General features: G+C 46.6%; 1 protein-coding gene across 1 annotated transcript; it reads right to left on the bottom strand.

Annotated features, from left to right (window-relative positions):
* Positions 1-1,501: 1,501 nt before the first annotated feature.
* ZBTB6 (zinc finger and BTB domain containing 6) lies at positions 1,502-10,780 on the bottom strand. Its single transcript, XM_083596803.1, has 2 exons — positions 10,660-10,780; positions 1,502-6,108 (listed from the first exon to the last, which is right to left on the bottom strand). The coding sequence occupies exon 2, from the start codon at positions 6,096-6,098 to the stop codon at positions 4,812-4,814; it is 1,287 nt and encodes a 428-aa protein (XP_083452929.1). The 5' UTR covers positions 6,099-6,108; positions 10,660-10,780; the 3' UTR covers positions 1,502-4,811.
* Between the last annotated feature and the right edge of the window lie 318 nt (positions 10,781-11,098).

An 11,098-nucleotide genomic window follows, 5' to 3' on the forward strand; every position in this document is an offset into this window, starting at 1 on the left:
ACGGCTTCTTTTTCTTAGACATTTTAACAGAGATGCAGCTGCTACTGCTTTCAGCTGTAAATCAGGAAACTTTAGGGCGTTTGATCTCCTCTCCTGCTGATAAGTAGTTGGTAGATTGAGTCGAGCTCGAGCTAATTAAGGCTTTCTCTGGGATGTTGCCTAAAACTTTTAGCTTGAACTTTGTGATTAAAATAATTAAGAAAAAGATACCGAGCGATAAAATACTAGAATACTAGTAAAAGCTAATAAAAAGCTGATGAAACTAATAAAACCTCCTTTGGGAAGGTTCTCAGGCAGGGTGGAAGGAGAAAGAACTTGCCCATGTGAAGACCACCTGGTGGAAACCCTTACACATATCGTTCTCAATTGTAAACTATATGCTGATCTCTGCCAGCAATTTCTAGATCAACTCTCTATCCCCAAATGGAAACCAGGGTCAGAGGTCATATATTTTCTATTACTGGGGAATGATCAGGAGCTCACCAAGCTAGTGGCCAAATATCTCTATTTGGTTTTTTGTCGTCGAAATACACTGCAGACGTCTGATCTCCCTGGAGACCAAGAGATGTGATGATAGACTGCTCTGCCTCCTTTCTTTTAGCAAATATTTTGTTGGGGTTTTTGTTAGGGTTGGGGACCTTAAATGCTCACCAGGCCCAACTGTTTGTGCTGAACTTATATGAGCCTGTAATGGTCTGGAGGCACCAGCCTATATCTGAAATACAGTGGTACCTCGGGAAGCGAACAGGATCCGTTCCGGAGCCCCGTTCGTATCCTGAAAGGAACATAAGATGCAACGGTGCGTCTGCGCGTGTTGCATTTTGCCGCTTCCGCGCATGCGTGTGACGTCATTTTGAGTGTCTGCGCATGCGCGAGCGGCGAAACCTGGGAGTAACGCGCTCTGTTACTTCCGGGTTGCCGCGGAGCGCAACCCGAAAGCGCTCAACCTGAAGCACATTCAACCTGAGGTATAACTGTACTATGGTTTGTTTTTTTAATTGTCTTCTTAGGGACCTGAATGGATTTGGATACAGCATTACGTGAATAGGAAGAAATAATATAATTCACAGCATTATGTGAATAGGAAGAAATAATATAATTAAAAGGAGCATAACTGTTCACTAAGTGCTGTTGAAAATTAATTTATGGTGCTCATATATTTATGAGAAGCAAAATTTTAACACAACACTCATGGCGATTCTTCATATGTAAGTAGCACTGGGATTTGCTTCTTAGCAAGTGCATTTAGGGTTTCAGGTGTAAAGTCTTTTTTTCTTAAGAAATTGGTGGGTTGAAAGGGCAATATTTATTGAAACGTGAAGCTTATAGATCAGGAGGCACAACTTAAAAAAGCAACATCAAGGAACTTCTAACTAGTTAAAGAAAATGGTTTGATTTATGCAAAAAGGCCTCTCTTCTCTGTGCAAAACTATGTGTTCCAGAAGAGTTCAGCATGGTTTGCAGTCCTTTCAGTTCATTCAAGAGCATCAGAAATATGTCCTTCAGCTGTGGGAAAACTTTATTTTCACTACAAGTCATTTGGAGGGGGATTGGAAATGCAAGTCAGCTGGCAAGTCAGCCAAGAAAACAGGATATCAAAGCTGCCATTCCCATAATTATGCCCTGAAGACAAAGCAGGTGACAACTTGTAAAAATTAGCACTTAACACAACTCTTTTACAATGGGCTGGAGAGAGGAAGATAAGCCTTTAAACAGTCAGTAGGACACCACTCAAATACAGACTTTTCTGTTAAGCTAGAGCTTGTAGCTTATTATTAGCATACCAAAAAATTGACATCCAAATTTACAAAAAGCCAAAACCAGCAGATCATATAACACAGAAAGCCTAGGTCAGTTTAAGGCTGTGAACACACATTATGGGATGCAGGTGGCGCTGTGGGTTAAATCACAGAGCTCAGGGCTTGCTGATCACAAGTTTTGGCAATTAGAATCCCCATGTGCTAGGTCCCTGCTCCGTTGCTCGGTCCTTGCTCCTGCCAACCTAGCAGTTCGCCGGCTCCCTCGGCCAATAAAGCGAGATGAGCACCGCAACCCCAGAGTCGGTCACGGCTGGACCTAATGGTCAAGGGTCCCTTTACACACATTTTATTTTGCATTTCCAGTGTGCTCCCACTGCTAGTTTGGGAAGCAGTGCATCGTTCTATTTCTTACAAAGTGCTGTGTTTTGATGCATTTCCCCACAAACCAGCTTCAACCCAAATTGAGAAAAAATAACAACTTGTATATGTTATAAGCTGGTAATGTGTACACAGCCTCTGTTACTGTCTAAACTGTGTGTATACTATATTTTGTCAGGATAGATGGAGATGACTAGAAACAAAGGTTGTGGCAAACTTTTACAACAACAGGGGGGAAAGGACATGGCACTTAATAATGCCAAAATTGGCAAGGTGCTACACAACATGATCAAGGCCAGTGCCTCTGCAAGAACATCCATCATCCAACTTGACCAGTAACAGCAGCCATTGCATCAGATTCCTGTTGGATAAAGCATTGAGGACCCCACAGCAAAGCTATGCACCATACAAAAGCAAAACCTGCCTCAAAATAGCACCAGATTGGCTGGAAACTTGGGGGATTGCTAGAAAATGTACCATAGCGCAAAAACGTGTTTCAAACCATGGATCCTCATGGGTCCTCAGGGGTTTTGCATTGGCCCACCTCTAACTCACTGTCGAATCACACATCATGGCCATAGGCACAGCCTGCACACACAATAAACACGGATCCACGGCTTCCTGGCAACACTGTGGGCGAAAAACGTGGTTTCAAAGCACACACCCTCATGGATCCTCTGGGTTCTGGCATTGGGCCACCCCAAACTAACGATCAAATCACACATCGTGTCAATGGGCACAGCCTGAACCAAAAAAAACACACGGAACCACAGCTTCCTGGCAACTGTGCTGTACTTAAAAGACTCAGCTGCCTCTCATAAAATTAAGATTGTGGGTGACTTGGGTCCCACCAGCACTATGCTTTGCAGCATACTCAAGCACCCTGTGAGGAGGGCAAAATTTCTGTTATAGGAAGTCAGACCATGGGTCCATGCAGCTGAACACTGCCTACTCTGACTGGCAGCAGCTGTAAAGGATTTCAGGCAGCAAGTGTCTCTCAGCCCTCCCTGGAGATGCCATCGGGTTTAGAACCTGGGACCTTCTGCATGCAGGTCAGATGACCCTTGATGTAGCCCACTGTACTTCCCCTAAAATGGGGGGGGGTTTCCCTCCACACCCAGAAACACCATTTAACAACATCCTCACTGGCTGCAAACACCAGGTGCTCCCAACATGCAATAGCCCACCAGGTCTAGGGGGAAGAGAGGGAACTTAAGCTGTAGATACCTTCTTTTTTATGACACAACATACAAAGGTAAGCCAGAGTAACAAATGGTCTAAAGAAACAACAGTGCCATAAATTTCTGGTCTTTTTCACCACCATCCTTAAATACCAGACCTCTGAGGCCTATTTTCATCAAAGAATTAAAACAGCACTTAGGAAATCCACAAGAAAATGAATATATCATGTAGAGATAACCTAACCTGTTCGCTGAGCGGAACATGCCGGCACCAACGCACACCAAACCAGTCCACATGCTTCAGCCAGAAGGAGCAGAGAAAAATCTTCAGCTGAAACTGATCTGGTTACAATCACACGCTGAAGCCTTGGGCGTCTGATTGGTCCTTCTGACTGCCACTGGCCTCCCCCAGTTAAAAGTTCTAGCTTCTAACACAAACATTAAGCTGTAACCTTCTTTTAAGAAACAACAAAAGATAAAGCGTGAAAGTGGTGTCTCTGCTCCATGTAAACACAAAATCCAACAGCATTCGTTGCAGCTGCACAGTTTTCTTGCCATGAGAGAAATCAGTAACAACCCATTAAATATTTAATTCACAGTTGCCTCCACTAAAACACCAGAGGTCCAAGACTTAATTTTTCTTTCAAGATTTGGGCTCAAGTCGTCTTGCAAAAAGTACTACTACTAGTAATAATAATAGCAATAGTAATTAATAGTAATAATAACATCATAACCACCAGCAGCAACTGAAAAAACTAAGTGCTGTGCAAAAGTAAAATAAGTCCCCTAAAGTTTTTTTCTTCACCCCACACATCTGTTCATCTGTTGACAACTCACCCCCCACCCCCGGAGAGGGATGGGGTGGGGAGATGAATTTTGTTCCATTTCCTGTTTGTGTATAGGATGTTCTCATCTCGCATGGGCAACAGGTTCTCCAACAAGCCTCCATGAACATCACCAGTGGAAATGTTGTGCCACATCTAAACACCCATCTTGTAGGGTTGAGATCCAAAAGAGAGGTTGACCTCTATACTTGCAAAGGAGCTGACCTTACTGCACACTAGAGATGCAGTATTACAGTATTTTAATATATATATTTTTGGAAGCTGCCCAGAGTGGCTGGGGAAGCCCAGCCAGATGGACAGGGTATAAATAATAAATTATTATTATAGAGATGGAGAACTCCTTTGGCTCAGTGGGTCAGATCTTTACCTCCCCCCACTTCACGGGCCAACTGTGCATTTTGATGGCTGCTGACAGATGGTTGGGTGGTCCCACTTTTGTCAACATTTGGGGTCTACTTTGCAAAGCAGCACCTAGCAGAATTGTACCAGGCGCTCCCACCCATCCACTGATGTCAACCAGTGATTTCGGCAGATGGGCAAGTGGGCGTGGTCTGTGGGAAACAGCCTTGCAGGGTGATGTGGAAAACCCCTCACCTGGTGGGCTGGGGGTTTCCCAAACCTGCTCTACAAACCCTCTCTCCCTCCCACTAGTCGTAGTCTATTCTGACTTCCGTAATGGAGTCAAAGGTGGCTTTGTCCATGCTGCTCCTCCCGTGTACAGACGTCAGGTGCTTCTTGAGGGCAGACTTGTGCTTGAAGTCCATGTCACAGCAGTGGCACTTGTAGGGCCGGTCCCCGCTGTGGATGTTCAGGTGGTCCTGGAGCGTGCTTTTGGCTGTAAACGTCTTCAGGCAGACCATGCACTGGAAGGGACGGATGCCCATGTGTCCACGGATGTGCCGGTTCAGGTTCTTCTTCTGCGTGAATGTCTTCCCGCACTGCAGGCACAGGAACAGCTTGTGCATCTTCAGGTGGCGGAGGTAGTTCTCCAGGTGGAGAAATCCCCTGGGGCACTTGGGGCACTGGTGCCGCCAGGAGTAAGCAGAGTCCCCTGGGCTCTGGAACCCGCCTGTGGCCGTTCTGTTGGCTCCTTCCGGATTCTCCCCGCCAAAGTCTTGGAAGTGATCCCTGGGCACTTCTGTGACCCTGCTCTCCACCGTTGAATTGATCAAAGAGTGCTGAGTCTCGGGGAAGTACAAGTTTGATTTGGAGGAGGTGCACGGCTGTGGAAACTGCTCACCTTCCACATTAGGAGCGCTGATGGAATCCATTCGGATAATGCAGATTTCGTTGTCCTTATACCCTATCTTGACAGTTGATATCTCAGGGCTTTTAACGTTCTTTGTTTCTGATAGCAAGCTCTGCATGGGTGGCTGCTGAAGGTCCCCCTTTTCCAGTTTTATATGATCCTCTGAATTCACAGGGCTGTCTTCAGAAATCTCAATGATTTCACAGTCTTTATCAGGGCAGCCACCGCTGCATTCCAGTTCTGTCTCGGAGGAGTGGCACTTCTCAGGGCTGCCCCGACTGCCCTCCACGGCCGCGTCAATCTCCAGGTACCTGGACAGTGCCTCCGTGCACTTTTCCACAATGTGCACCATCTGCAGGTAACTTGCAGCCGTTAGGTACTTGAGAAGCTCCTTCTTCTTCACCTCCAGAGCCCCTGTGTAGCAGGAGAGGAGCAGCTTCCGGCCAACCTCGGCACTCTGCAAGATGGTGATTCGCACCTGCTTGGACTGGGTGAGCAGGAACTGGTCCCGCATGAACGTGGAGCAAGCGGCGAAGATGACTTTGTGCCCTTGGAACTCAGTGTCGTTGATGTAGATGGAGACATCGCAAAATAGGTTCTGCTGTCTCAGCAGGTTCATCTTCTGCAGCATGGCGCCTCCTTGCTGCTCAAACTGGAAGTGCAGCACATCCGAGTCGGCCGCCATAGTGGTGATTCTGTTTGGGGAAGAGGGGTGGGGGAAGCAAAAGAAAAGAGAAAGGTGCATTGCATACAAAGCTCAGCAGGTTGTTAATAATAATAATAATAATAATTTATTATTTATACCCCGCCCATCTGGCTGGTCTTCCCCAGCCACTCTGGGCAGCTTCCAACAAAATATTAAAATACCGTAATACATCAAACATTAAAAGCTTCCTTAAACAGGGCTGCCTTCAGATGTCTTCTAAAAGTCTGGTAGTTGTTGTTCTCTTTGACATCTGGTGGGAGGGTGTTCCACAGGGAAGGCGCCACTACCGAGAAGGCCCTCTGCCTGGTTCCCTGTAACTTGGCTTCTTACAATGAGGGAACCGCCAGAAGGCCCTCGGCGCTGGACCTCAGTGTCCGGGCAGAACGATGGTGGTGGAGACGCTTATTTGAATATCCTCCACTGCACCCCGACGACAATGGCCTAGTTTAGTGGGTCCTACAATATTTGTGACCTGAGGCAGCTGCCTCACCCTGCCTCATAGTGGAATCCTGCCAGGAAGCTGAAGGGTGAAAGATTCATGACAAACAAAACAAGCAACATCTTCACACAATGCAGAGTTAAAATTATTGAATTTCCTGCTGCTAGATGTGCTGGCGAAGGACGCGGGTGGTGCTGTGGGTTAAACCACAGAGCCTAGGACTTGCTGATCAGAAGGTCGGCAGTTCGAATCCCCGCGACAGGGTGAGCTCCCATTGCTCAGTCCCTGCTCCTGCCAACCTAGCAGTTCGAAAGCACGTCAAAGTGCAAGTAGATAAATAGGTACCGCTCCGGCGGGAAGGTAAACGGCGTTTCCGTGCACTGCTCTGGTTCACCAGAAGTGGCTTAGTCATGCTGGCCACATGACCCAGAAGCTGTATGCCGGCTCCCTCGGCCAATAAAGCGAGATGAACGCCACAACCCCAGAGTCGGCCACGACTGGACCTAATGGTCAGGGGTCCCTTTACCTTTACCTTTAGATGTGCTGGCAGCCACTTGTTTGCTATTGGGCCAAGTTCAAGGTGTTGGTATTAACATATAAGTTCCTATGCAGCTCAGTACCAGGTTCCTTGAGAGACAACCTTGTCCCTCTATCCACCCACTAGATCACTGCAGTTTGCAGGAGAGCAGAGATCCGAAGTAAGGTCTGAAGACCTCAGAAGCTGACTCCATAGGAATTTGGAGCAGGGCTTTTAGCGCGGCTTCCCCTGTCCTGTGGAAGCGTATTCCTGTTGAGATACAACCAATAACCCACTATGTGCCCATTCCATAAACAGTCAAAGACATCTTTATTCAGATATGCTTTAGTGGCTGGATAAATGGGTCCTTATCCCAAGTGCCCACCGGTTGCAGCGGTTCTCAACCTGTGGGTCCCCACATGTTGTTGGACCACAACTCCCATCATCCCTGAGCTCCGGCCTTGCTAGCTAGGGGTGATGGGAGTTGTAGTTCAACAACATCTGGGGACCCACAGGTTGAGAAAGGCTGGTAGGGTTTTAGTCTTGTTTTAAATGTATTTGCTGCTTTTGTGTTTTTGACTGTTTTAAATTTGTGTGTGTGTGTAAAGCTCTTTGGAACAGTAGTTTAGAATGTGGTTAATTAATTCTAATAGTATTTAGAAGGCTTTAAAAAAGTGGTGGCTGACTCTCATCTTAGTAAGGCCTCCAAGTGAACATTTCTAGCAGCAAAAACTCGCCAATTTTGGGAGTGGCAGCAAAAAGAGAAATACAGTAGAAACAGTGCTGGTAGTGGAAAGAGGAGAGGTGTGTGTGTGTGTGTGTGTGTGTGTGTGTGTGTGACAGACAGTGTAGAGTGTACACACCCACCGCTGGCATAAGGTCTCAAGAGGGTTGGCCAACGGTGGCTACAGCCTTCAAGCAAAAAAAAAAAAAAAAAAGGAGGCTCTCATTGGCTACTAGTCATGATGTGGGACACGAGTGGTACTGTGCTCTAAACCACTAAGCCTCTTGGGCTTCCCAATCAGAAGGTCGGCGGTTCGAATTCGCACGATGGGGTGAGCTACCAGTTTGAAAGCATACCAGTGCAAGTAGATAAATAGGTACTGCTGCGGTGGGAAGGTAAACGGCGTTTCCGTGCACTCTGGCTTCCGCCACGGTGTCCCATTACACCAGAAGCGGTTTAGTCCTGCTGGCCACATGACCCGGAAAGCTGTCTGTGGACAAACGCCTGCTCCCTTGGCCTGAAGCAAAATGAACGCCGCACCACGTAGTTGCCTTTGACTGAACTTAACTGTCCAGGGGTCCTTTACCTTTCTTTTTTTTTACTAGTCATGATGGCTATGCACTGCCTTTAGGATCAGAGGCAATGTGCCCTGGGATACCAGTCACTGAGGGTGGTCAAGAGCTGGAGAGGGCTGTTGTGTTCATGTCCTGCTGTGGGCTCAGGAAATAGGATACAGAACTTGAGAGAACCCAATTGGGGCTCTTCTTACTTTATTAAATGACAAGCAGTCCTGTGGCACCCTAAAGACTAACGCATTCATAAGCTTTCGTAGACTACAGTCCACTTCATCAGATACATGAAAAATCTGTGAGACGCATGGATTGCCCACTGCAAATAAGGCTAAACCTTTTGCCTGCTTCCTTTGCAACTGTTTCCAGAGGGATAGTCACAACTATCTCTTGCAGAAGAATGCACAAAAGAGTACTTTACAAAATTGCAAAATTCTAGTGGTTTTGGCTACATGTCTCTTGATTGTAAAGAAAAGAAGAGAAAACCCTCAATGCACTTTACAAAGAGGACGAAGGAATAAGACATAAGGGAAAACTGTGAAACAGCTCTTTTAGACATTTAGACATTTAGTCTCGTCGAAAGACGAACTCAGCAGTTCCAGAGTGTAGGTGCTGCCACACTAAAAGATTTCAAATCTGGAATGGGTAATGTACAGTATTGCACTTTTAACAGCACCAGTTCTGCAGATTTAAGCATTGTTGCAGATGTATAGCGTAATATATATCTAAGATATATATCCCTCGTACCTACAGGACCGCCTCTCCCGGTCTGCCCCACAGAGAGCCTCAAGGTCCATAAATAGCAACACCCTCGAGGTCCCGGGCCCTAAGGAAGTCAGATTAGCCTCAACCAGAGCCAGGGCCTTTTCAACACTGGCTCCAGCCTGGTGGGACGCTCTGCCTCATGAGACCAGGGCCCTGCGGGATCTGATTTCTTTCCGCAGGGCCTGTAAGACAGAGTTGTTCCGCCTGGCCTTTGGCTTGGAGTCAATTGGATTCCTTCCCCCTCTTTCATTTTTCCTTTCTCCTCCTGTGATGAGGCTGCATTTTAATGTTTTAATGTTGTATTTTAATCTTGTTTTTAAGTTGTATTCATTGAACTTGTTTTTATTATTGGTTGTTAGCTGCCCTGAGCCCGGCCTTGGCTGGGGAGGGTGGGGTATAAATAAAAATTATTATTATTATGATTATTATTAAAGTGATCTCACAGGTAAACTAGTCCCAAACTGTTAAGGGCATTATATACTAGCAGTATATTAGTATACATTGAACTTGGCCCTGCATTATATATTTAAAACATTCAAGAAAATAGGAATATCAGCCAATAGAGATGGAGTCCTCTGATGCTTTTCATCACTCCAGGTTCTCCCCCCTTTGTGCCCCCCCCCGAACTGATCCATCCCAAGTGCTGGTCTTTGGGATTAGTCACCATGTTTTGATTTAACCAACATCAAAGGGAAGCACAGTTCATTTACTCCCCCACTCCTCTAAGCGGGTGTTTGTGTGTGTGCGCACGTGTGCACACGCATGCTGGAGGTGTAAATGACTATCAGACTTTGAAGGGCTGGTATAACTGGACCAAGTTAATCAATTTTGTCTATTTAATTAAACTACATAGTTTTAGTTGACATTCCAATAAATGCACAATTCATTGTGACTGTTTTGAACTTTGCTGTGCTACGATCTTCCTTAGTGGGTCATGCAAATAGCTTCCCATAGGGTTGGGTAGGGGGCAGTGGGGGCGAGTTCACGGAACGAGGGGTGGTGGAGAACCAAATGGGTTTGGGAACCACTGGCTTAGCAACGGTGCAGCAATATTTAGGGACGCTTTTAATGTTTGATGTATTACTGTATTTTAATATTTGGTTGGAAGCTGCCCAGAGTGGCTGGGGAAGCCCAGCCAGATGGGCGGGGTATAAATAATAAATCATCATCATCATTATCATCATCCTCATCATTATATGTGCTTCAGCAGGTGCAGCTTATTTTGCCAGGATGGGGAAGTGGAAAACAAAACAAATCAAAACAGCATCAGCAACCCTTTAAAAATTCCCTCTTCTGCACAACAGCCCTGCTCTCTGCCTCCTGCCTGAGAGGAGCCAGGCCAACATTTCCTTCAATGATGGAGATGCAAGCTTATCCCAGGAACTCCTTCAGGTGGGACAGCTCCCCGCTTCCTTCCAGGCATCCCTTTAAAGCCCTGGGACCTGTCACCTGAGGCTGCCTTGCACTCTCTGCCACCTCCCCTCCCCCCCCCACGCAACACCCCCAATTCCCTGCTCCTTGCTCACCGGTTGCTGCAGTCAGGTGTGTAGAAGAGGTCCAGACTGAATGCTTCCCAGGCAAGGATGCAGATGGCTCAGGCGAAGGAATAAACTTCCGGCAGTCCCTCGGAGCATCACCTCTTCTCTCGCTCTAACCCGGAAAAACATCAGCAGACCCACAGCCTCCCAAAATGCATGCACCTTGTTCCTGATTGGCTGCTCCTGCAACTTTTTCAACCAGCAGGGAGGGAAGAGGTAACAAAAGGCACACACACACACACACACACACACACACACACACACACACACACCATCCCAGAGGACATGTGCTGACTGCAGCTCTGGATATGTAATTTTTGGAAAGCAGCGCAGAGTCTTTTTCCAATAATATAGTTCCTTCCCACATTTTCTTATGAATTTCTATCCCTTTTCATGTATTTGTATCCCATTCCCCTGTGAATATATG

The sequence above is a fragment of the Podarcis filfolensis genome, assembly GCF_964270895.1.
Source record: "Podarcis filfolensis genome assembly, chromosome: Z".
In the NCBI taxonomy this organism is placed as follows: domain Eukaryota; kingdom Metazoa; phylum Chordata; class Lepidosauria; order Squamata; family Lacertidae; genus Podarcis; species Podarcis filfolensis.